We start from the raw sequence: 27785 nt of genomic DNA on the forward strand, positions 1-27785 counted from the left end.
AGAACAGTTTTTTTGTAGTGTGTGTGTGTTTGCTTTTTGTTTTGTTTTTAGTTCCTTGTAAGTGTGAAATGAATGACAAATGCTGTGTCTTTCGTATTACTGTTACTGCTCTGTACAGGAAAACTACTGTTGATTCTTTAGGTCAGGTGCTGTGGGTACCTTGACCCTGTCATGTCTTGCAAACCACTATAGTATTGTACAGTCAACTTTTTGCTTTCTTACATTGCTTTCCTTTATTTAAAAATCGGAATGTTGCTGGTGAAAGGTTTTTGGAAAGAATATTTAAAGCAAATGCCAGGCACAAAGAAATTTGAAAGTGATGATATGAAACCACATTTAAGTATCAAAGGATTTCATTTTTTGTGGTCTAAAGAGTCCCTTGGAATGAGGTTGGGGATAACTGCAGTTTGCTGGAGTTAGTTTGTAGCACACTTTATCTCTCACCTATAACTTGCCCGATAAGTTTCTAAAATATTTGTGAGTGAAGGCCTCATAAATGTTTGTATAAAGCATTATTAGCATAAGGGATTCTTTCACCTCTGAAGACCAGATTTAACACAAAAATGAGCACCAGCCTCAGTGTTCAAGTTTCAGATAATTTTTCATCAGTTTTATTTTATTTGTCTTGCTGCAGAAACTGACTTGGTCCTTGTAATTGGTGCGAATGATACCGTTAATTCAGCAGCTCAGGAAGATCCGAACTCTATCATAGCTGGAATGCCAGTTCTTGAGGTCTGGAAGTCCAAACAGGTGAGATTAACAGAGCTGTCTCAACACCTACGTTGAGTGGCATGTTTTTAAAAACATAGTTTATAGCATAAGCTAACAAGATTCTCCTACTTCTCTGGTTTCCATGAAGCTTTTCTGCAACTTGTGCAACAAAACAATCACTACTTTACAACTGTGATGCACTCTTCATGATTTTATAGTCATCCACAAGTGCTTTAGTGAGACTAGTGATGACTGCAGTAGAAAAGACTGATGGAAGTGTTTCTACTGAAATTAGTATAAATGCTCACATCTGCAGCCCTGAAGCATTTTTGTACAAATACCTGCTTTTTTAAGTTTGATTTAAGTTTAAGCTTTTTTAAATTTGATTGGCAACTTTAATATTGAAGTGGAAATAACAAAAATTAATTTTATGCTTAAATTAAAAAACAAACCAAAAAAGCAAACATCTTCCCACTCCATACCAAAAGTGAGTGGCTAGGTTGGGTATAGAGAGCTTAGTCTGTCCAGATTGAACTGACAGTTCAGTTACTGGTTTTACTCTTTGAAAGCAACATTGTCTGATCTATAGTATGTATACTTGAGTTTCCTTAATGTGACATCTTTGATCTCTTGTTCTGAACCCACTCATAGCCTCAGCAATTTTGCGCATTAGCTGTTCAGGTACTCAGGGTCATAGGCGCATACATTTATCAGTGTTTTGTGAGGAGCTGTGTGTTGCAATTTGAGAAATAAACATAGACTTGGTTAAGGTTGATAAAGCTTCATGGTTTCTCTGCTGAAGGTGCCATGGTTAACTAATTTGATATTTAATAGCTAAGACTGGCAGAAATTTATTTCAAGATTTTTTTTTTTAATCCCATATATGAAGTAATACAGAATGATAGTCTAGGGAAGCACCAGAGAACATTGCACCAACTGTTGATGTGAAAATTCATCTGAATTGTGTTGCTATCAGGGTTCTTAAAATACTTCAAAAATGAAAAAGCTTCAAAAAGCTTCTATGTTAAAATCATCAGTACCCATCTTGCTTTGACTTTATTACATGGAATAAAGTAAAAGCATATGCATGTGTAGTGTCCACAGTCTCTTCATCTGACATGTAATATTGTGTTTAACAATAAAATGTTTCTGAAACTGATCCAGATATGAATTTGTTTGCTGTATTAAAATTTGAAATACAGTTTTGTAGCAGTGAACATCCTGTTTTGGCCAGGGGTCTTTCTTCTCCCTGTATGTGTGGAGGTTGGTTTTGTGTTTTCTTTGTTTGAGGGGTTTGGTAGTTAGTTTTTGCTGTTTCAATCATGAACTCTTTATGTGCAGGTCATTGTAATGAAGAGATCTTTGGGAGTTGGTTATGCTGCGGTGGACAATCCCATCTTCTACAAACCCAATACTGCCATGTTGTTGGGTGATGCGAAGAAGACTTGTGATGCCCTGCAGGCCAAAGTCAGGGAATCGTATCAGAGCTAAATACTGATTTATATTCCACTTGTGATTGTGACTACAGTTTTGTCACAGAGGTGATGGAAAACAAAGCGTTAGAAGAATCTCTTACTGTCACAATGCAGCCAGCATTTGGAGAAGACTGCATTGACTCCTAGGAGATCTAGTTCAGGAATGTAGGCTTTTATGAAAAGATGGACACATTAGCCCTTGAAACTAAATCTCCAATGAGGCAATGCATTAAAGAACAAAAATGTGCTTTTTAAGGTTAGTGTGGAGCTGTTAGAAGCAGACACTAACAGCTCCTGTTCATCTTTCAGTAGTTATTGGCTTCTTCCTCTTAACTGTACTTCTGTCATAGACATTCACTAAAAAATACTGTGCCAAAATTGCATTATCAAAGCTGTTCTTTAGCCAATATGGACAAAACAACTATTTATTTCATCGAAATTTAAAGCAAAATTACAAACAGATGCAAGCAGATGCAAATAGATGCTTACATGATTTGAGATTCTAAACATAATATTCAGTTTATTTTGTGGATTGTATGGATGCCGTGAATCAGAAACATTTTAGGAAACTTAATTTTCTTTAAAATACAGTTCCACTTTTTTGTAGTGCTCACATTATGTATAATGTAACACAGGATTTCAGGGACCTACCAAGTGATCTTCAAGCCTGACAAGGAAATGTACAATTACTTGCACTGCTTAAGTGTTTTGAGCAGCTGCTAAGTTCTCCATCTTTTCCAGTTGTTGTCTTTTCAAGTGTCTTAGGAAAAATATGGTCCAGTTCTGCAGAGGCAGAACATCTGGCGTACCTGATCTGTTCACAGAATTTGGGCCACACTGTTTCAGTTCATGTTCACTTAGACTTTTAACTGTATTTGCTACTTTAAAATTTGTGATGCTTTCTTAATTAGCATTTTTGTGATGCTGGAAAAGGCACTTTTGAACATATTTAAGATGCTGGAGTCTATTAGAGTTTTTCTAAATAAATAAGCTATTGTTTGGATAGCACAGACACATACCAAACATAAAATCTAGTCTTTTGATTATTTGACTTCTTCCTAATCTAATTAAAGGCACTGTTAAATTCTCATAATAAGTTCAGCAAGGAATTAAATTATGACATAGATTGCTGTTTTGTTTTCCTTAAGTGTACTTGAGTGGAACTCAAATATTTGCCCAATAAAATGAATTTATCATTTTTCCATAATGATGTAGCAACTGTCCGTGGTGACAAAGGGTAAACAGAAATAGCTGTATTTGCATTAGAAAGCATTCATATCTGGGGATAACAAACTATTATGAAGTAAGCCTTGAAATTAATCCATTTTGATTGCTAGAACAAACATTTTTTATTATAGCATGTATAGAGACCTCATAAAGCATAGTATTTCTACTTAGCTACCTCTGTTTTTATCTGAAGATCACTTAAAAAGATCACTTAAAACACAGGCTTTGAACAGGTAATGCATTAAGAAATATAACGATGTATGAAAGAAGTGACCCTTCTTGGAAATCTCTTTAATGTAATTTGAAATAAAAATTATAATGTAAGCATTAATATGTTGTACGCTGCAGGAAAATACTTGTAATTGAATTTTAATTTGAAACATTGCGGCAGCTATATTTGAATTTAGCATATATGGCCTCTTAATTTCATTTTATTCAACTTTTCATTTACGTCTGCAAAAAGTAGGTGGGAAAGGGAGAAGGTGAAAGACAAGGAAATAGTCTTCTATCTCTTTCCCTCCCACCTAAGCAAAAAGGGGATTTGAAGGGATTTAACATCCCAAAGCATTAATTTTTGTCTTGTCAAACTTGAAGTATCTAAGTGCGGTATGTCTCTGCTTATAAGTAGCTATTAGAAGACTTAGCTTTTCTTAAAGAAAACACAATGGGGCAGGGGTAATAAATTTTTTTTTCTTCATATTTGGAAAAAACCCTGTACTGTTACATTGCATCAGAGTTACCCATGTTATCTTTGAAACTGTGCTTTATTATGGAGCATCAGGTAACTGTTGAAGTGCTAATAAAAAGTCAAATATTTTTCTTTATTCATCACTGTCTCTTCTCTCCTGTTGTGTTTCCTGAGGAGGTAAGTCTGAAATTATTTCTGTGAGTTAGAAGATCAAAATGCCACCATAACGTTCTTAAGATTGAACAATGTAGTGAAAAAGAATCATAGTGAACTATGCGTATTTTTTTTTATTTGCATGTTCTCTAAAATGCTCATTCTAGGTATGACTGATGTCACCTGACTTAAGCATCTTCACTATGAGCTTTTGAGAGAAGTTGATCCCAATATGTGTTTTCTTTTTGACTTTTAAAAAATAAAAAAAAAAAGTCTGTAAGAAGTACAGACACAGTAAGTGGCTTAAGTAGTTCATTTTGCATTGGCTGAGGTGCAAGATGAATCCTGTCTCTTTGAAGCTGATGCCAAGTAAGTTTGCTTTAGTTCTTAGTTATTTGGTTTTACAACATGGTCAAGTTGATTGCTGTGAAGGTTTTGGTTTCTGTCTTCAGAATGAATGACAAAGGAGTAATTCTAGCTATCTGATAGTCAGGTCAATGGTATAGCTGCACGAGTCTCACATGCAGCTTTCATGTTTTCTTCAAGCTTTGGTCAAGCTGAGACTTGAGGTTTCTTTCAGAGGCTGCAGCCTGATGTTGATTCATAAGGTGACCTCTTCCCCCTTGGGGAAGCAGCCCACCTGGGGAGCATGTACCCACAGTGTGTAGATTTTAGTCTGACAAATGGTAAAGCCATAGTCTCTGTCCCTTTGTGGATCTGACTGCTAGTCTGAAGATTTTATTCTTTCTACCCCATCTCCAGCTGCTTGTAAATACCGAGGAAGTATTTACTCTAGCCTGCCTTAAGCAAGCTATGAACATCTGCTCAGGTCGTGGCAATGCAGTGAAGCAAGAACAAAAAGAGAGGATGGAGAACACTGTTCTCTTCAGCTGGAGGAACTGAAGACAGTTTGCACTGTGTGTCCATGGCCATGAGACACCTTGGATTTTTTTTTTTTTCTAATACAAGTTTTTGCACTCCTAAAGTCACAGAGAAAATCACTTTAAAAGGGTCCTCTAGAGGTAATTTTATCCTGTCACCTGCTGAAAGCAGATCCAGTTTGCTCAGATTGCTACAAGCTTTGATTTGAACATCTCCTGGGTGGAAATCCCAGAGTTAGTTTCCCTGTTCCAGTGTTTGGTTCTTCCCATTATGAACAGTTTTTGTTTCTTTAATATCTAACTGAAATTCCCTTCGCTGTGAGTTGTGTGCATTGCCTAGCCTAATCCTGTTACTGTGCTACTTTGAGAAGTCTGTTTTCATCCCTGTCTTATGGAAAACATCAGGAAGGTTCTGCCCATATCCTTCTAAGGCTGACAAACCCAGTTCTTTCAGTTTCTCCTTGTATGTCATGTGTGACTGATGGCTCCCAGTTTGGCGTGCTTCAGTGTGTCAATGGTTTTGTGTACTGGAGACTGTAATCCAGATGCAACCTCACAAGTACAAAGTGTGGGGGAGTCAGGGCTTCTCTCACCTGCTGGCTGTATGCTCACTGGCGCAGCCCAATACGCAGTTGGCCTTTGCTGCAAGGTTATGCTGCTGTGTCTTGGTGGTCTAGTGCAGCCATCCTGTTTTCTACAGAGCTGTTTTCTAGCTAGTCAGCCTCCGCTCTACTGCTGTTTTTTGTATTATTGCATTTGGGGTAATGGAGTTTGTATTTGCCTTGAAACTTAATGAGGTCCCTATCAACCTGTTTCTTAGCCTGCTGCGGTGCCTCTGGCTGTCATGCCTCCCAATATATAATTTGTTCGTGCAATTTGCTAAAATCTGAGAGGTTGTGAGTGCTTTCCTTCAGATTGTCCATGTCAGTAATAATGATATAAAAGAGTGTTGAATTCAGTACTGACCCACTAGCAGGGCTTCATACTGTGATCACAACCGTCTGTGCCTGGTGAACCAGCTAGTTTTCCACTCAGTCAATATTCCGTGTATGCAAAATATCTGTCTCAAATATGCCTGGATACTGTGGGAAACCTTGTCAAAAGCCTTGCTAAAAGTCAAGGTATGCAGCATCAGTTTCTCTTCCTGTGTCTGCAGGGCCAGCCACCTCGCTGTAGAAGGCAGGTTGGTCGGGCATGATCTGCCCCAGTAAAATTGTGCTGCTTGTTGCTCGTTGCCTTGTCTCTCCTGAAGTTCCCAGAGGAGCTGGCTATGTAGCTTTCCCAGGGTCAAGCTTAGGCTGCCCAGCCTGTTGTTTCTCTGTCCTCACCCTTGCCCTTTTTCAGCCAGCAGCTTATTATTCAGATCAGAAGTTCTAACTTTGTAAAAGCTGCTGTTTCTAGCAGATTCACTGTTATTTTCTATCCTGAGAAGTACAATGTTACGTGCTGGTAAATTGGCTTTGTACCTTTTTGTAAGGTAGGGAAATTTCACACGTTGCAAAGTGGTGAGTTTGCAGTTATGCGATCTGTTAATCCGTCAATCTGTTTCTCAAATCTTGCTTTACTTTGGAATTTTAGAAACCATATAATAATCTAATGAGTCATATATATCTTGCTATGTTGGTTCCTTGTAGCAAGCATGTAATTCTGGTTCATTCAAATTGGGCAGTTGGGTGCTGAACCTACTTTTGTATTTTCGTTTGAATATTGAGCTGGCTTTTGGAGTGAATCACAGTTTTTTCTACTTGCTAAATTTTGGTTTTTGTTGCAGAGCTGTCCCTGAGCACACAAACATGGATTCCTTTTAAACTAAGCTAGAAGATGCCTTAGCGCTGTGAATGAACATTCAGTCTGTAGGACCAGGTTAGAGGTATTCCACAGTAAACACCCTCAAACATACAGGAGTGGATTTCAGATCCTCAGCACCAAGTGCCTTGTTTGCCAGGTTTGATTCTGTTGTGCCAGAATAATCACTATGGTAGACTTCCAGATCTCCAGAGCATAAGACAGAGTGAGAGGATATAATTCACTTTCTTCCATTCTAAGGCTGAATTATTTGTAACAAGTTAACTTAAAGTTTAAATTCATAAAGCCACTGCAAAACAAAGCTTTTTTTTTCCGCTAGCACAGGTATGCTTTTACGTAAGCTATCAAATTCTGCAGTAAAACTTCACAGGAAGGAATTTGAATGCTGGGTGATCTGGGCATTCACTACCTAAACAGGCCAGTTCAAATACTCAGTTAATGAGATTTGCAATGAATGTTGTTCCAACATTATCACTAGTGTGGGGTGATTTAAAAAAAAATAAAATTAGAAGTGGTAATGACTTGCATAATCCCAACTGCTCTGTAGCTACCCAGAGGATGTATTAACTGTGTTAGACTAATGTGGTACATGGTTCTTCCTGAGAGGAAGATACATATTTACGCATTTTCATAAATGGGCTTAGTAGTATTCAAAGCTTCAAGTTGCCAAAATGTGGTGTTTTGAAGCAGCAAACCCAGTCAATTTTAAGGTATTACTTGAGAAATTATGGGACTAATTTGCAGCCCTTATTCTAGGGTGATCATCACAATGACTTATAAGGAAAGAACTTTTTCTCCCATTGCGAAGATAATGAGAAATATTAGGTCACGAGAAGAGAGTGAGTGTTAGAGGAGGCACAACTACTCTGCTTTCTCTATTTCACTTTTGCCTGGAAGCGGATTTTTTTCCCCGAGAAAGAGGGGAATCATACTCTTCAACTGAAGCTAAGCATATGTAGTTTGTGTTCTTCCCATAATGACAGCTGATTAGTTTTATTTTTCCCCATGTACTCCAAGACTGCTCATAGCTCTCTACATCAGTCTGAAACTGGGAACTCCACAGTCCAATTTTCTGCACAGCATATATAAATTATAAATTAATACCTAGTTTTACTTACCTGTTAGGGAAATGTCTCTCTGAATTTACATTGCGAAGTTTTAAATTCAATCCTCTTGACACTTCTTTGAACTCTACAAAGCAGTTTTGGTTAGACAAAGATATGGAAATAACTATTAAACCTTATTTACCAACTACAGCTGCCTTTGGAATATTATGTGAACAAGCGGTACAAAATATATCTGTTGTAAGTTTTGAAAATAGGGTCAAATTGGGTCAGAAATGATAGGGAAGAAATTGTATGTCAGAGAAGTAGTCATGCTGCAAAGATCAGACCTTTACATCACATGAAAGTGTAACTTTGAAAACAAGATTATACATGATGTAGTTCTGTTTGATATGCTGAATGACATTTACTAACAGTGTGATGTTTTGTAATTAGGTATGAGACCAGGCAAAGGCCCTGTGTGCCTCTTGACTTTTTTTTTCTTTTCTGTCACTTGTTGACAAAACTCATAAAACTGGTTATTATCCAAACCTTTCCCTGTTAAAGGAAGGAAGCAGCAAAGGAACAGGAGGACAAAAAGGCTGAGGAGGCTTCACACTCAGTAAGATGTGTCTTCTGAAAGAAGATTGCGGTTGAACTCTAGCACAGCATGAAATTAAGTTATTCTATTACATGGTCAGTCTAACCCATAATTTAAAAAATCCCTAGCAGAATGGAAACTAACAGCTAGTGAACATAAAAAGCTCAAGCAGATGTTAAAGCTGTCTCATACAGTAATAACTAGCAGTTGCCCATTCTCCCTATTAAAATATTACAGATGTGGATGGAAAAAAACATTTGGTTTCCTGATTTTACATTCTCAGAAGCTCATTGTTGTCATAGGCCATGATAGAATGAACTTAAGTTTAAGTGTTTTATGGTGGACTTGCTAACGTGCAGACACAACACAGGAAGCTGGCTCTTTAATTTATAGGCACATCAACAATCCTTATTTTTTGTCAGCATTCTGTCCCCAAATGTCTCCATTGAATTTTAATTTAGTGAACCATGTAATATGAGGTAATCTGGTTATATCTGAGTTTTAAAACCACACAAGTGTAATTGATATAGTGCAGTGTGCTAAGTATTGCTATAATTTCCATGTTGCACTTCTGATGTAACATGGACTTATTTTTTTTAACTTTCAGAGATAACATAAAACACACTTCCTGCCTGGTCAATTTGACCTGTGAACAGTGTTAAAATTACCCATGGAGCAGCTCAGAAACATTTTTTTTTTTTCTGCAGGGCGATGAAGCAAGAGGTGTCTGTTGCCTTTTTGCCTACTTGTTAGTTTTTTGGTTTGTGTGAAATCATTACAGCATTTGGTATTTAAATGCTAACTTTTACTGAGGGGTCTTGTTTATGTTGTCTTTCAAAGAAGGTTGTCACCTTTGCAGTTTTTGTGGAGTTGATCTTGCAGGAAACCATACAGTAGCCCCACCTTACTGTCCTGTATCAGTAACTCTGTTGCTAAGCTATTGAAGAGAGCCACCTTCCAATCTCTGCTGTAGACTGGCCATTGTGGTTGGTCCTAGAACGTTACTCTGCTGCCCTAATATTTGTTTTCAATTATTAGCCTGCTATTTTACTGTGAGGGTGGTGATGAACTGGAACAGGTTGGCCACAGAAGTGGATTCCCCATCCCTGCAAGTGTTCAAGGCCAGGTTGGATGGGGCTCTGAGAACCTGGTCTAGCAGAAGGTGTTTCTGCCCATGGCAGGGGGCTTGGAACTACATGGTCTTTATGGTCCCTTCCAACCCAAACCATTCCATGATTCTCTGATTCATTTGTTCTTTAAGATAACTGTAAGTCCCTTATATTCATTAAAGATCTGAGTAGAGAGAATATGACATCAGTGGAAGCTGACATGAGAAACTTCAGTTTTACTTTGGAAAAACTCTAGCATGTTACCTTGAGATTACCATTGTCCTCATGTTAGACACATGTTGCAATTCCTTAGATTTATTAAAATGCCTTTTGTTAATAGGCTGAGCAAAACAATGTTGGGATGAAGCAGAGGTGACAGTGGAGACCAAACTACAGTTCTAAGAGCTTAGTGTAGCACATGGTGAAATTGCTGGAGGTAAAAAGAACTTGATTTTTTTGTTCTGCAGATGTGCTGGGTTAATCTCCCTGATGAATTGCAATGTACCCCTATGGATATGAAAGAGGAATATGAAGTTTTTTGTCCTTTGTTGATAACATGACAAATGAAATAGTTTTCAAGATGGGGTGAGTTTGGATTTTGTTAACAATCAGTTCTCTTTCATTCTATTCAGGGACCATCTCTGTGACTTTGGCTGAATAGTTAAATCTCAGTGTCTGAATGGGCATGATATCCTTCCATTTCAGGAATGTACAATGGCTTACAAATAGCAACCGTTTTAAAAATAAAGTATGTAGTAATCTTAGCAACACATTGTCTCTGTGCATGCATTCTTTTCAAAATAATTGTCTTTAAAATTGTTGGCTCTTAAAAAGAAGAAAGCTGGATCTTTTACCAGCCAGAACCTGGAACACATATAGTCTTCAGACTTCTGTGTTGCTTTTGTGTGTGTTAGGTGATATTCTATCATTAATTTTCACTAAATCTGTAGCAAAGCCTTCCATGAACAGGATAACTTCACACTGCAAATAGCTATAAAAGCATTTTAGCCTACTTGTCTCTCTAATTCAGAATTAAGTTGTAGTATTTGGAAGATACATCTTTGAGCTGTTTTGTTAGAGCTGGTCCTGCAGGCAATGCTTTTTCTCAAAAAAGGATGTTGGTGAGGTGCAAAAGTCAGTACTTGAGCCTCACTTTTCAACTAGTGTATGTATATATTTATTTTTTTATCTTCAAAATATACTGATTTGACTCTCAGCCAAACTTACCTAATAATATATTAGTTTAGGACAGGGAAGTAGCTCAGGTTTTGATCAGCTTGACATTAAGTTTACCATACCTGAAGACTTATGTTCTTTGCAGGAAATACCGAAGCATTCTGCCAGAGTTTGAATTCATTAATATTTTTCCATTTCCAAGCAGAGGGTAGTATCAGCTGCCTTTTGTTTATTTAGCTCTAAAATTTGCTTCCCTCATGGCTTTTACTTTTAAGAATAATTGATATTGGTTTGGAAATTACTCTTACGGACTTGCAGTATAAATTTTATTGGGTTCATTTTGTGGGTGAAAATTAGTTTTGCTTATTTTCTTAACTGTCTGCATTTTGTGTTGGAGGAGGTGGCCATGGTTAATAGCAATAATTACCATGGTTTGCAATCATTAAATAGTGCTGAATACAAAGATAATACAAAGGGACCAGAGACAAATAGGAGTTGGGCATCTAAAGCAGGTTCCCTGCCCCGACCTGCCCCCTACCGCCCCCCCCCCCCCCAAAAAAAAAAAAAAAAAAGGTTTTGTACACTAAAGTTTCATCAAAATAAAGACATGAGAAGATATTTTATCCAGCCTGCATCTGGTGCAGTATCCACAAATTTCAGGGCTCCTGTTAGGAATTACTTGTGTCAATATATTTTATATTACATATTATTGTATGTCACTATTCACAAGCTGTCAAAATAAAGACATTTAAGAAATGTAAATATTGAGATTTTTATATTTGAAATATGAAATTCATGTTTTCTGGTTAAAGTATAGATGAAACAAATCATTATACACTTACTGGATTGTATTTCTTGTGTGGATTTTCTTTTTTTTTTTTTTTTTGTGGTGGTGGTGAGCAAAAAAAGGGATGTTTGAAAAGAAAGCCCCTTAAAGAACAGCATGATTCAGACCTCTGACTCCCAGGGAAGGTCTGATGTACCGAGAAGGGGCGCCCCAGTTTGCCTCACGGCTGCCCTGTGATGGTGACTCATCTGCTTTGCAAGGAGTTGGGATCTTTGTCACCTCCGGCACTATGTAAGTGTTCAGGATGTAGAACATGAGCTGCCACAAAATAGCACATCTTTTAAGGCTAATAATTTTGCTGCAATTTATTAGAATTCTGTAGGAATAAATACTGTTGAGGTCCAAACAGTGGGGACAAAGCTCTGTGTCTTGGTGTGAGTTGTCAAAACATACTTGTCTCTACAAACACATTTTGCTTGAACATCTAAAGCTTTTACATGCTGCTGCCTGGTTACACATCTAGAGGTTTTTTTGAAAACTTGTTCCAGAAATGTCAAAGTTAGCTCTCTTTGGGTTAGCTTTTATTATCATTACCACTGAGAAATAATCCTGGTGCAGAATGTGTAATGGAGCAGCTATGACATTGTCTGAAAAAGACCTTTCCTTCTTGGGGAGCTGGTTGTTCGTGGCCTGTTGTTCGGTGGCCTGTTGTTGTCATAACAGACTAGAAATGAAAGGGAGAATTGACATCTTTTATTGGGCAACTGATGCAGTTGGGAAAAGAATAGACACATTTTTCAGACCTCATTTTCTAGTTAGAAATGGCTTTGTACTCAGCTTTGGAGAGTGCATTAGCCTGAAAGCTTGTCTGGTTCTTTTCTCGGCTATAATGTTTGGCCTTACATTATTTCTTACAAAAATTGTTTTCTGTGGTATGCCCTGCAAACCTGTACCTTTTAACATTTCTTATTGCTATGGGATTGAGAATTATTAAATATTGGTGTGGTATTGAAGCTATCTGATGTGTTTTTCTGGCATTTATTCTTAAATGGCTTTGGTAATTTTTCTTTTTCTCTAGCAGCAATGCTTGATAATGTTTTAATTTAAATCCTACAATCTTGAAAGTTCTTAGATATGCATTTAATATAGAATGCATATGTTACTGTTAACATAGCAAAAATGAAGCATCTTACTATAAGCTGCAGCGATAAAGGATATTGTGCATGCATGGTGAATAGGTATAGAGATTCTATGATTCTGTATTTCAAGGTAGAAATGCCTTTTCAATTCAACTGTTACTATGCACTTTTGGAGAGTATTCTGTGCAGCACTTCAATATTTGATGCATAACACAAATAGGTAGCAAATTTTGTTGGAGTACCTTTAGGAAATCAACTTTCATTTGGTTTGTTGGGAAGTGAAAACAAGCTGTAACATAAATGGCTTTGTGGTCCAATGTCACTGCAAACCTGAATGTCAAAATACTCATTTAAGTGTGATTTGGGCTTCCTAATGAGTGTGTCATTCTACGTTTAGATTTTTTTAGTGAGGGTCCTGAAGGAGTTTCTGAGACAGAAAAACTGGTTGACTTGCTACGGGCTTGCACTTCAGCTAAACAGGGAGCAGAAGGAGGGAGGGAGAAAGATACGGATAGTGGAACACCTGGGTGGTAATTGACGGCACCAACCACTGGGTGTCACTTGTTCCACATAAATATATGTGAGAAGTTAATAGTCTGGCATCAGAAAATTGTTTGCTTGCCTGTTGAGAACATGGAAATAGTGCCTAGGTGAGCACAGGCAGGAGAATTTTTCCTTCTCTGCCTTGTGCTTTTCCATCTGAAAATCTAGAGAGGTTAATTTAACGTGACATGTTGTTACTTTGAAGTACAAGATGCTTGTAGCTGACTTTTGCCTCTGTTACCCTATGATGCTTCTTAAATGGTGTTTAGATGTTGGCTTTTCCTATAATGTGTAGCATAAGATGGCCATCGGGAAGGTAAAATTTCTGTCACAACCATGCTGAACTCCACCCTCTCTGTAACATTAACATTGACTTGACCATGAGTTTGAGTCAAGAGAAATGTGGTTTCCACAACAATAGTTTTGATCCTCTGTGCATTTGAAGGCTTGTCTTAAAGGTGAAATAGGAACAAAAACTGAGAGGAAGTATTCTCTTCTTGAGGTAGTGATCATTCACTGCAGAGTATCTATCTAAGGAAATTCACATCTTGAAGAGAATTCATGGCCAACATGAATGTGAGTCAAACCCTCGCTGTCCTCCTGTGTGTTGACAGTTGTAGTTACACTTGATCTGATCATGTGCTGTGCACACACATCTGTGCCTGTATGTATGGCCTGTCTGCTATGTCCGTCCTAACAGCAGCATCTGACAGAATCATCAAGAGACTGGAGTAAAAAGAAGGGCATTCTCTTGGCCGAGTCACAGAGAACTGGGTAAGTATTTTTCGCTTATGAATCAATGCATATACAGGTAACCCTCAACCAGAGCACACTGTCCTGTCACTTCTTTTCTGTTCCTGGCTAAATTTGTATTTTTCTAGTAAGTATATAAAATAATAAAATATGAATAATGTTCTAAATATATTATCCAAATATAATATAAAAACACGTCAAACAAATGTAAAATATATAAAACACATAATACATGTATAGATAGATCAAATATCCCATAATGAATAAGTTAATATAATTGCTGTCTTTACAGTATTAATATTACAGCCTTTCTGTAGTGTCAGAATGTTCTTTTCTACTGAAACGCTTCCTGTCGGGGTGTTAGCTCTTAACATTTTACTGGTATTTAGGATGTAGAATGACTTTATGTCTTTAATGAAGTGAGGTCTACTTCTTTTAATGACTTTAGATTGAGCAGGTTTTTCCCATGTGTATTGACTTGTTCTGAAGTGCTATGACATTTTCACAAAAAAACAAAACCAAACCAAATAAAAAAAGCCCAGACAAAACTGTCACCTGTGAAATAACATTTAAAAGAATTGTCCAGTGAAAAATCAGTTCTGATTTTTATTTCTAACCAAAACTTTTTGTTCAAACTGAAAATACACGTTGTTGTATCTTACAAAATTCTGTGCATGTGACTTTGAAGAATAGAAGTTCAAGTGTGGATCCAATCTAAAGCCTGTCAATTGTTAATAATTCTCTCCTGCAGGTCATTCGCCTGAAAGTTATGACATAAACACTTCAGTGATTGTGACTTTGCAGGCTACATTAATAAATTGCTATCTTAGAGGTATGTTTAGTTCTCTGGAAAACCTCTAGTTTTTACAGTAATATCTTGTTAGTGTGTTTAAAACTGAAATAGTCTTATTTTCCCTTCTAATTGTGTTTTCATCATCTGATGTCATCTGCTATTAAAACTCAAGTAAGGGCCACTGCATAGCAGGGTCTCAGGTAGCTCCTTGTCACCAGCTCTACAAGCCTTTTTTTTTTTTGTGAAAGGATCATCTCCTTCCAAGGTTCTTTTAGTCAATCTGAGTGTTTTTATGTCTGGCTTTTGATTGCATCTTTAATAAAATAGTTCAGTCTGGTCAGTTCTGTTGTATCTTAAATCTCTACAGTGGAGTTTTCAGTCCCAGTTTTTCATTACTCTTTGTAGTATTAATTTCCCAACAGCAAAGGCTGGCTCTGTCTGGTTATTATAAAACCATACTAGATACCAGTGGAGACAACAGAGCTTGTTTACTCTTAATTACATACAATTCAAGCAGTGTATAATGCAAACCTTCGCTAATTTTGTTTTAACAGTTGAACGTATTGGTCAAATTTGGTAAATGATGCCCTAAAGGACTATGCTACAGATTACAAGAGCTGAAGCATTTTGTCAGCTGCTTTCTGGTACTGAATATTTTAATTAAAAATGTGAGTGCAGCTTTTGTAATCACAAACATATGAGGAATGAAAAAATGAAAAGAAATTTAAAAATCAACTTTAATTTACTGTTGTGCACGTCAACAATTTTTTTTTTTCTTGTAAAAGCTGTACCATGAAATTTAGAATGTTCTCAATAGAATTCAGATATGGAAGGAGACCACTGTCACCACCATGGCTGTTCATCGAGGTAAACTTCTGTGTGCTAGTTCTCCATTACAGTTTTCAGAAGAAGCAGTATTCATAGTTCATTGTATTCCATTATGACTTCACTAGTATTGGGCTGGTGTTTTGTATCACATTTGAGGAGGAGGGCCGGGGGCTGCTGCAGGAGACAGTGGCATCTGTTATAGCTCCATGTCCTGTTTCCCTATTTGCCTTCTGTTCTCTGAGCAGCGTCTATTCCACCACAAGAAAGCCATTCCAAGTAGTTTATTTTGCGGTTTTTGTGCCATGTTCTACTGCATATCGTGAAGAATTCCAAGAAGAGCCAAGAGGATATGTCAGGATTAGTGTGTTGTGGAATTTCCACCTCTCCCTTGCTTTGCCTAAAAGCGGACCTTGCTGGGTATTTTTATTTATGTATTTCTCTAGGAAGCCTGTGGGTCATTTTATTTTGAGGATTTATCTTGTTCTAAACTAGATTAATCTTAGGTTGCTTGCTTGGCTTGAATTGTATCAGTTTCTTTCAAATGAGCTTATTTAGAAATTTCATAGAATACCTCCTGTGTCTGATATATGAGATTAAGAATATGTCTAGAGGAAACATTCGCTACCTTTAAATTCATGATATGTGAAGTTACAAAGAGTTGTATCCAACAGAAACCCATGTGTGTAATGGTACCAAAGGTATAGCAGATTCTCAGGGTAGTAGTATATTAATCATACAAGAGCCCACTGCTGTAAATTTTACTGCAGTCAGTTTCAGGCACTGTAAATGATGAAATGAAACAGTACTTACTAGAGTTCCTCTTCATGCAAACATTTCAAACAATCTGAGGCAGAATGAATAATGCATGCATTAGTGTTCTGCAGGGTGATATATTCATTAATTCTTTTAAAGTGTATGGTGGACCTACTTGTGAATTGTGAGAAAAAACCTGGGTAGTTACAACCTGCTGAGTGTCAAAATCTATCTAAAAACGGTAGAAAATTAGGGTTTGTTTTGTTTATTCTTTTGAAAAGTTGTGTGCCTGTATTCTTTAAGCTCCTTGTAGGCTATAAATGGAAACCCTTCTTTTCCTTCCTCATGCAGCAAATAATGAAACAGTCCTGCCACTGACAACTCACTAAATAAGTACAGAAGAAGATGTGAGTTTTTTTACTGAGTTCTTGCAAGCAGCAAAATGGCTCGTGATGTAACATGGGTACATTTATGCTCCATGCTAACACCCAGGAGAGCCCTGGATTCCATGGCCTGATAGACTCACCATTAAACTGGAAAAAAGTCTTTATCTGGAGTCTGAGCATCCACTGTCTGAGTCTTAAATTGATCCAGGTTGGTGACGTGGCCCCAGCTCAGTGTAAAACTTCTGTCCTGAGCTGAGCAGAGTTCTCTTCTCCTCACCCTTCTCTCTCCAGTGGAGCAGGTTTTGACATCAGCTCTGTGATGTCCACTTTCCAGCAGAAAACCTTTGTGACTTTGAGCTTGACAGAGCAGGTCCAGCTGAGAGCTTCAGCCTGTCATTAATATAGGATGTTACCACAGCCAACATGCACACAGATGGTCCATGGCTGAACAGCTGCTAATGCCCGACTTGCATACTGCCTCTCCGGAAGCACAGGCCTCCTGCGGTTTTTGCTCAAGAGGACTTTGTGTCAGGGTAGCTGCTATGGTTTGGAGAGGTCTCATTCCTCTACAGGTCAACGAATAGGGAAGAACCCGTTTGCACGCAATTTGCAAAAGACAGGCATTCCTTCTAGTGGAACTGCGTAACAGACACTTTAACGGATACATTTCAATAGGCACAGTCATGTGTAGTGTTTTCTGCAATTAGAAAATATTTATATGACTAATCTCTTATGAAAATAGGGAAAAAATATCAATTTTCCCACATTTTGAACTCTAGAATGTGACCTCAATAGGAGCGTTACCTTTGCCAGCAGATTTCTTTTCATGAGCAATACTCTTTGGTTTGACATTTGAAACTTGTGCTGAAACCACTGGGGTCAAAAGGTAGAATTAAAAATCTCCCCCTTTAAAAAAAAAAAAACCAACAAAAAACAAAAACCCAAAAAACCTAAAAAACTCCCCAGGTATGTGTCTCTGTACAGAAGATAGAGAGATGAAGTTTCTTTGCCTTTCAAAAAGTTACTTATTCCCTTGAAGTTTTACAGAAGAAAAAGTTATTTACACACTGGGCAAATATGTTCCGTTTATCTGCCAAGACAATTCTTGCACCATAGTAATTCCTTCTGAAGAAACAAATGTCCCCTTTCACATTACAGCTATGCACAGTTTACATGAATTTTTCCAGGACTCCACTTTAGAAAAACTGCAGCAACACTTACATGTTTTTCTTTTCCCTCATGTGTAAGCTGTGACCTTTTTATCATGGCCCCATGCTTATACAAGCCAAAGCACTAGTAGGTGATAACCTGTAGGTGTTATGAAAAGTACTGCGCTAACCGGGAGCACTGCAAGTTTTGTCAGGGAAAATGAAGTTTTACCACATTTGTGTTAGAAGGGCAGACTAGAACAGGATTTAAGAGCTCGGGCTGGATGTGAATGTGGGACTATCTGATCCATGAAACGCATCCAACCTTGATTGTTTCCCTTCTTTGGAGTCCTGATCTAACAATGCTGAGAGGCCTGTTATCCTCAAAGCAAGTATCACAGTATCACAGTATCACAGTATGTTTGGGATTGGAAGGGACCTCGAAAGATCATCCAGTCCAATCCCCCTGCTGGAGCAGGAATGCCTAAGTGAGGTTGCACAGGAACATGTCCAGGTGGGTCTCGAATGTCTCCAGAGAAGGAGACTCCACAGCCTCCCTGGGCAGCCTGTTCCAGTGCTCTGTCACCCTCACTGAGAAGAAGTTTTTTCTCAAATTTAAGCGGAACCTCTTGTGTTCCAGCTTGATCCCATTACCCCTTGTCCTATCATTGTTTGCCACTGAGAAGAGCCTGGCTCCATCCTCACGGCACTCACCCTTTATATATTTATAAACATTAATGAGGTCACCCCTCAGTCTCCTCTTCTTCAAACTAAAGAGACCCAGCTCCCTCAGCCTTTCTTCATAAGGGAGGTGCTCCACTCCCTTCACCATCTTGGTTGCCCTACGCTGGACTCTCTCCAGCAGTTCCCTGTCCTTCTTGAACTGAGGGGCCCAGAACTGGACACAATATTTCAGATGTGGTCTCACCAGGGCAGAGTAGAGGGGAAGGAGGACCTCTCTCGATCTACTAACCACCCCCCTTCTAATACACCCCAGGATGCCATTGGCCTTCCTGGCCACAAGGGCACAGTGCTGCCTCATGGTCATCCTGTTGTCCACCAGGACCCCCAGGTCCCTTTCCCCTACACTGCTCTCTAATATGTAATTTCCCAACCTATACTGGAATCTGGGGTTGTTCCTGCCCAGATGCAGGACTCTACACTTTCCCTTGTTAAATTTCATCAGGTTATTCCCTGCCCAACTCTCCAGCCGGTCCAGGTCCCGCTGGATGGCAGCACAGCCTTCTGGCGTGTCAGCCACCCCTCCCAGCTTAGTGTCATCAGCAAACTTGCTGATAGTACACTCAATTCCCTCATCCAAATCGTTAATGAATATATTGAATAATATTGGCCCCAGTACTGACCCCTGAGGCACTCCACTAGATACTGGCCTCCAACTAGACTCCGCACCATTGACTACCACTCTCTGGCTTCTCTCCTTAAGCCAGTTTGCAACCCACCTCACTACTCTATTATCTACACCACACCTCCTCAACTTAGCTGTGAGGATGCTGTGGGAGACTGTGCCAAAGGCTTTACTGAAGTCAAGGTAGACCACATCCACCGCTCTGCCATCATCCATCCACCTTGTTACATTCTCATAAAAGGCTATGAGGTTGGTCAAGCATGACTTACCCTTGGTAAAGCCATGCTGACTGCCCCTAATAACCCTCTTATCCTTGATATGCCTTGAGATGGCACCAAGGATAAGCTGTTCCATTACTTTCCCAGGGACAGAGGTGAGGCTGACCGGTCTATAATTACCCGGGTCCTCCCTCTTGCCCTTTTTGAAGACTGGAGTGACATTTGCTTTCCTCCAATCCTTGGGCACCTCTCCTGTTTCCCAAGACTTGGCAAAGATGTTGGAGAGTGGTCCAGCAATGACTTCAGCCAGCTCCCTCAGCACCCGTGGATGCATCCCATCTGGACCCATGGATTTATGGATGTCCACACTATTTAATTGCTCCCTATCCTCATATTTGTTGTGGCAAGAATTTTGCTTTTGCCTACCAACAAATTCTTTAAATAAAATCTTCTTTAAAGCCCACCCTCCCTAGCTGGGAAGAAGAAAAAAAAACAATCAGTGTGAAAATCAACACCTATCTCCTTATGTGGGTATTGAGCCTGGGCTGAGTGATGACTGGTTCCCCTGGGATGCCAATCCACTGGAAATTCTCCCAGGAAGCTTAACCCCAGGGGCCTAATGAAACTGGATTCCCCTGGGAATACAGTTATACTGCTGCTTGGTTTTATAACAGGATCGGCATGCAAAATGTCAGCAAATAACATGTATAAAACAACCTGCAGGTCCGAGCACAGAATCTGGAAGTAGAGGGTGTAAGCCATGAGGAGACATCCTCTTCCTCAAAGGATTAAGGTATGTTTCCAAGGAAATCCCCGAACTGTGGACTTAAAAAAACCTCTTACGCTTTAAAAAAAAATCATCTGTTTTTGATTTATCCTTACTCTTTAACCTCACCACGCACAGACTTTTAGAAAAGAGATGGGCACGTCTGAGTTGCGAGGACAGACTTGGATCCTCTCCTCCTTTGGTGAATGTAGTGCTTTAATCACATTTATTGCTTCTGCTAGCTGTGTCTGGAGATAGCTCAAACTGATTCTTCACAAATAAACATCTATATGGCTTCTCAAGGGACTGGGCTAGAGACACATCAGTCTGGAAACTGGACTTTAAATTTTCAAGTATTTTCTAGCCATACAGGTAAGTATAAATCCATCTAGAGGTAGGCTGGATTTAGTGCTGTAAAAATCCACCCTGGAAATCTAAGCAGTAGCAATTTGCCCAAGGTAACTCAGCGCATGGTGCAGCAGCCAAGGGCTTCCTTACCCTGCGTCCTCCGTGGGTGCTTCGCGCTCAGACCCTGTACCTCTGCAGCCATTTTCCTTTCATACCCTGCTGCGCACAGCTCCAGCCAGGAGGTGTGTTTATTGCTGCTGTTGCCTGAAGGGCTGACGCTCATTTCCTCCCAGAGGAACAGAGTCATCCTGCCAACTTGAGGGCTGCAGTGGGTGCTGAAGGCACCTTCTGGGCCTGCAGCACACCACCACGGGAGCCCCAGCTGCCCTGCTGCACATCCTTTCGGGGGACAGAGCTCTCTGGCCGCGAGGAGCAGTCACAATAAAGCTGCTATTGTGGGACTAAAATCCCACAGGTGCTTTGCGTACGCCAAGGTTTCTTGATAAAATCCAAGAACATTTTTTCTTTTTTTAACTTAAAACTGCTCAGATACTTGCAATTGCAAATCTTAAAAATACTTTTCATATCACAAGGATTAAGTGTTATTTGCTTTGAGTTAGCTATGTCTTGGAGGTTAGCAGTTACAGGTTTGCTTTTACTCTCGGTAGTGTCTTTATTGAAAAACTGTGTGGGTGTTTTTGTTTGTTTGTTTATTTTGTTTTGTTTTCTCTTCTTTCTAGAAAGTTCCTCTTGTATTGGAACTGAGGTATTGTGTCATTCACAAAGGAGTTGTTACATTATGCGACATGTAAGATAAAACACCTTTATAGATGTTAGATATGGGAAGTAATATTACCTCGTTAAGCTGCATTTTCTAAACACCTCATGGAATTCGTAACTTTTTAACTTTGTCCCGTTTATTAAAAGTAAGCTAAAAATAGACAGAAATAAAATGTGCAGGTTTCATGCAGTAAGTTCAAATGGAGATGTTTACTGTAACAAATACGTGTCATTTTATGAAGAGGCTTTTTCAAAGCAAGGGGGAGGGGTGTGACTTCCGTCACCGTGGTAACGGTCGCCGGTTCCGCAAGGGCTGTCGGGGACTCCCGGGTAGCGGAATGGAAAACGCGACCAGAAACCCCTCTCTTTACCCTCTCTTACCTCTGTAGCTTCGAGATTTCGCTCCCAGCTCCGGCCGAGCTGGGTTCAGTCAGCTGATCCGAGGAACTGAGCAAATTTGCTGATGACACCAAGTTGGGAGGGAGTGTCGACCTGCTGGAAGGCAGGAGGGCTCTGCAGAGGGATCTGGATAGACTGGAAAAATGGGCTGATTCCAATGGGATGAAGCTCAATAAGGCCAAATGCCGGGTGCTGCACTTTGGTCACAACAACCCCCTGCAGCGCTACAGGCTGGGCACAGAGTGGCTGGAGAGCAGTCAGACAGAAAGGGACCTGGGGGTGCTAATTGACAGGAAGCTCAATATGAGCCAACAGTGTGCCCAGGTGGCCAAGAAGGCCAACGGTATCCTGTCCTGTATCAAAAACAGTGTGGTCAGCAGGACAAGGGAAGTGATCCTTCCCCTGTACTCTGCACTGGTGAGGCCACACCTGGAGTATTGTGTTCAGTTCTGGGCCCCTCAGTTCAGGAAAGACATTGAAGTGCTGGAGCAGGTCCAGAGAAGAGCAACACGACTGGTGAAGGGACTTGAACATAAGACCTATGAGGAGAGGCTGAGGGAGCTGGGGTTGTTTAGTCTAGAGAAGAGGAGGCTTAGAGGTGACCTCATCACTCTCTATAACTACCTGAAGGGAAGTTATAACCAGGTGGGGATTGGTCTCTTCTCCCAGGCAGTTAGCAAAAGGACAAGGGGGCATGGGCTTAAACTCTACCAGGGGAAATTTAGGCTGGATATTAGAAAGAAATTCTTTACAGAGAGAGTGGTCAGGCATTGGAATGGCCTGCCCAGGGAGGTAGTGGACTCGCCGTCCCTAGAGGTTTTTAAACTGAGATTGGACATGGCACTTAGTGCCATGATCTAGTAAACGGACTAGAGCTGGACCAAGGGTTGGACTCGATGATCTCTGAGGTCTTTTCCAACCCAGTTGATTCTGTGATTCTGTGATTCCTTTTTTGCTGGAGAAGAATTTGGTCAGTATTTTCTGTATTTTAATACTCTTGATATGTTTGTTATGATTGGTCATGGGAAAAGTAGCTAGACCTTTGGCTAGTAGAAATGCAAGATATATTATTAACTTAAGTTAGCTTTTATAGAGTGAGATATTTCTTAGAAATCAAACAACATTAGAGGCCTCTTAAGATATGAACTACTCTTTTTGCTGAGGCAGTTTAAAATAATTTTAAATTTTGTATGAACTTTAGGTTTTTTGTTTTAAAAGTTTTTATTAAATCCAGAACTTGGGCCTAAGTTATCCTGACACCATCCCTTTAAGAAAATGTCAGCATATAGTAAGCACTCTGGATACACTTTCAATTTTATTATTGTAGAGGTTTTTTTTTGCGAGGAGGGGGAGGCAGGGGGGATGTTGGACAATTCAGAGCAAAGGGGAAGAAAACCTAACAAATTCCTGGGTACTGTCCAATTCCTGAGCTAAGCCATGAACTCCATATTTGGCTCGAAATAAGGAATTTTCTCCTCAACAGCTGTCCCTGGAGTCAATATAAACTGTTCTAAAATATTTAGTTACCAGCAGAGAGATACTACAGGAGACACTGAAGCAAACTATTGTGAAGCACTGGCCATTGTAAGAGAGCCCCGATGCACAGACTGTGCTGTACATTGCATAACGGTGCAGATATTCCCCTATACATTTTCAAAGTTATGGCATGATAGCTAAGGAAAGGTCTTTCGAGGGACAAATGGCACTGAGATCAATAAAGCTGTTTATGAGGAAGGAATACGGATCCAGGCATGATGATAGAAGCTGGATTACCTTTCCTTTATTCCTTAGAAGACTTTAAAAAATAATGTAGTGTTCACCTCTTTGTCTGTCTTTGTACTTTTTAAAGACTTACTGCTCTAATAAATGATGATTTTTTGGAAACAATACTTCCTGAAGATGGAAGAAAGCCAAAGCCCCTTTAAAACCTGACGGGACTGTTAGAAATAAAAGTACCCTTTGAGTAAAATTTTACCATTTTGAATGGACTACGGATTCAGTCAAGTTCTTGACATTTTACTTAAAATGAAGCCTTAAAAATACATTGTTTTTCTTCTTTCATTTATAAAAAATTATAAAAGCAGGTTTTAAAGATTTTTGTAAAATGCTGCTTGACTCCTCAGATGCTGAACTGAAAACCTGTGCTAATCCCGTGTATGCAACTGAATAATGAACTGAGGCTGAGATTACCTACTCTATGTTGTATATTTATACTGCTACAAAAGCAACAACCTTACTGTATATTTAAACAATGTATAAAACAGAGTGCATGCAAATAAAGAATGTCAGGTAGATATAAACCAGAGCTGGCTGGAGTAAGGGGGCTGTGGAGCTGTATCTTCTCTTACAGAACATTTTGCAGTCTGCTAAGTACCCTGTTCTTGAAATCTGAAGTATTGACATGGAAGTTTTGGATGTAACTTCTGCAAAGAAAGTACTACCAGACTGCATCACAGGGCAGAATGGTCTTTGTGAGATTTCTCCCTTCAAGGGCAGTTCAAAAGAACTCAATAAAATGGGTTTATTTTGTACCGAAATGCAACAATTGGCAAGAACTCTCTTGCAACTAAAGCAAAAGATTAAACCTCTTTTGGGGTTTAAACGTGGTACAACATCAAGAGATTGAAACCGAAGTCTTTATCTCACAGGTATTAAGATTGCTGGCACTGAACTCATTCATGTTTTGGACACTGGCTGTTTCAAACATGGTTCAATTAAAGCAAAACCAGGAGACTGCGTATATTGTTACTAGAAGGAGCACAGTGCACACACACGCAGTTGAGGAGAACGGAGAAGGTATGGGAACAGAGAATGGGGAAAGGATGGTAAAGGATAGTGAAAGGAAAAAAAACAAAAAATGTAAATATGTAAACATAAGCGATATGTAAGAATGCAAATAACTGTGGCTATTGAGAAGATGAGGATTTTTTTTTTTTTTTGTATTGCTTATAATATTTGGAGACTGAGCAGTTCACAATAACAACTAAATTATATATTTTCAAAACTCAGGCAAGAGTTGGTGTTAGATTTCTGTACATAACTGCTTTCTTCCACAGTGGAACCATTGCCATGAACGAAAGAGAGTACCATCTTAAAATCATACCGAGACACAGGAATGAATTGTTCACATTAATTGCATCATATACTTTGAGCTGTAATAACTTTCTAATGAAAGGAAACCATTTTCTAGGAACAGTCTTCAGGAATAGTTTTCTCTGAAGCCATGGCACTGATTGAGACAGCTGGCATGTGCAGCCTGGATACTCATCTCTCTCAGCAGCCAGCTGGCATATTCCTCCAGCAGGCTAGGGGAGAGCCCGCACTAGTGTTAAGAGTATTTAATCAGCTCTTTTTTGAACACCATTTAATTCATTCTGCAGGTAGAGTATCAGAGATTGGAGGGCCTGAGATAGGTTTTCTGCGATAGGCAGGAGTGAAAGTCATCATTATGAAAGTAGTCAAACAAGCTGCTGGAAGCAAAGGTGAGTAAATCCAGAATTTGCCTTTGTGCTCTTATCTATAGATTGTCTTAGCTGTACTAGGCTAATGTGCATTCAGGTTTAGAATGGGTGTAGAACTGAAATGCACGCTTGTACTGCCAATGAAAACCCTGCTAGAAGTTGGAAAAGTCAAGTTAAAGACATTAAGTTCATACAGTTGCCTCTCTGTGGTAACCCCAAAATGAAGTCCCTTCTCTGGAGATAAATTAACTTTTTGATTATTCCAGTAAAACACTGATATTTGCTGTGTCTGCTTGCCTGATCTGATTCCCCGTAAGGGTCTGTGTAGCATGACAGTATGCTACACAATATGCTCTCCTTGGGGAGTGGAGTGTCTTCAAGTTTCATTTCACGTAATGCAAAATGGTTTGATGTCACTTGACAAATAATAACAAATACTAATATAAATATTCTGATAACTTCATTTAAAAATGATTAATGGAGCTCTGTTCTGAAAAGTTCCAAAGGAATGGTTTTAATTTAAATATATTACTTTATATATCACTTAACTTTTCTGTACAAAGCTTAAAATTAATAGTGTGTGGTTTTCCAGTTTCAGTTGGTTGTTGATTAGTTTCTTTATGGAACCTCTGCAATGAAAGCAGTTGTTTGAAGCTGTCAATCTGCTGTCTCCACTAAATCACATCTTGTTTTTGTGTATTTTACTGAACATACCCTTACAAATAAAAATTAACTCGCAGCTGTCAAATGTTGATAATTCATCTCTGCTGAAATAGCTGATTTTATAAAAATATTCAGTAGAATGTATACTTGGCACTTGTGCACAACCTGTACTCAATATGAAAAGAGGTTTATAAGTTTTAATGTCATAAAATTTATGGCACCCATAACCTTTCATTTCTGTGAACGTAAAAACTTGAGTTTTAAAATTGTTTGCTGTCAGAAACAAAATGATCTGGAAGGAATTTTGCTTCAGACTCAGAAAAAGGTTTTATGGGATGGTTAAGGGGGCTTTTTTTATCTCCCTCTCAGGAGGGCAGTACCGCGTCCATTAACACCGAGGTCTGAAGTAGATTCGCTTTACCTTCAATTTGGTTCAAGTTTGCTCTAAGTGCCTATAGGTGTATTAGTAAGATATATAGTTGTATTAGTAAAACTGCTCCCGCAGCTTCCGGTGGTGGCCCACGCCAGCTGGGACACTTCCAGGGGAGACCTGGCCATGGGAGCATTTGGGGGCTGTTCCCAGGACCTGCTCTGGGTGCTGCCACTCTGGTTTTGAGGGTGGATGGGGAAGGGGACACGTGTGGTGCACTCTGTGCGTGGCCTCAGGGTCTGCAAGCAGTCCTGGGCCTCTTCTGAATACAACCCAAGCATCTAGCAAGGCTGAACGGACAACTCTACTGTAGCAGGAAAACATTTCACAGGCAGGAACAATTTACCTGTACCTTCTGGAAAAACATGGAATGGGGACCTTTGTTACGCCCCAGAAAAAAATGTGCACAGTGCTTCAGCAGAGAAGTGTGTTCAGCAGAGATCTGCTCATTAGCAGCCTGTCTTCTCCATGAGAAAGTGCGATATATCTTTTCCTTGCTCTTCTGGGTCTTATTTCACTGCTGATGTGAGCTGGAGCTGTTTCTTTGCAAAATGTGGAGACTTACCATACCCCAGCATATTACCCTGCAGAGTGTCCCCACAAATGCAGGTGGACAGACAGCTCCATTTCTCTCTCCAGCAGACGTACTGTCTCTTCAGTAGCTTTTCCTAGTGAAACACATGGTTTCTCACCCACTTTTCATCCCTTTCAGAAGAAAGAGGGAACAAAACATTCCTTAAATCCTAAGACAGCAGTACCGTAGCCAGAAAAAATAATGTGTAACTATGAATTTAGTCCATAAAATATTTAAGGTGATTCCTTCCCCTGGGCTCGATTTCATATTAATGTGTGCCAAAATCAGGTCCTGCAGCACAGTCTACTGATGAATTCAGTCTCCTAGAGAGGTGCGTTCCCAGGGCACTGATTATTTGACTTAATATATTTGGCATCCATACATCCATCTGAAATTCATAATCTCTAGAACTAAGAGGTCAAAAAAACATTTGGAAACAACTGAAAAAAGGCATTTTCTTGTCGTTATTGTTTCTGAGATTAACATGGAGACATTCGTCTTCTTGTGAACGTTAGTTCGAAGTGTTCTGTGATTACATCTCTGGTCCAAATCTTGTGAAGAAACCAGTATTACTTGACTAGACCTTAAGATGGAGACTGTCTATGGCCATACCACCTTCTTTTTGGATCTTGCCAAATCTAAGCAGGGTAGGGCATGTTGGGAAACTTCTGAGGAGAGGTTTTAGTTGAACCTATTGGTGATCTGCAAGCCAATTTTTGTTACAGCTTTCCTGGCCTTGTGCTCAGTTTTTCATGCAACTTCTTTTTTCTTAGTATGAGT

At 39.4% G+C, this 27785-nt stretch overlaps 1 protein-coding gene across 6 annotated transcripts in view; it reads left to right on the plus strand.

The window, feature by feature from the left end:
• NNT (nicotinamide nucleotide transhydrogenase) overlaps positions 1 to 4241 on the plus strand; it is a 44993-nt gene extending 40752 nt beyond the window's left edge. For all 6 annotated transcript variants that reach the window (XM_065045148.1, XM_065045145.1, XM_065045144.1 and 3 more), the window contains exons 21-22: positions 635 to 750; positions 2053 to 4241. In XM_065045148.1, the coding sequence (XP_064901220.1) occupies positions 635 to 750; positions 2053 to 2202 (266 nt within the window). In that variant the 3' untranslated portion in view covers positions 2203 to 4241. The remainder of the gene's footprint in view (positions 1 to 634; positions 751 to 2052) is intronic.
• The last annotated feature ends 23544 nt before the right edge of the window (positions 4242 to 27785 follow it).

This window comes from Columba livia, chromosome Z (assembly GCF_036013475.1).
Source record: "Columba livia isolate bColLiv1 breed racing homer chromosome Z, bColLiv1.pat.W.v2, whole genome shotgun sequence".
NCBI classification, from domain to species: domain Eukaryota; kingdom Metazoa; phylum Chordata; class Aves; order Columbiformes; family Columbidae; genus Columba; species Columba livia.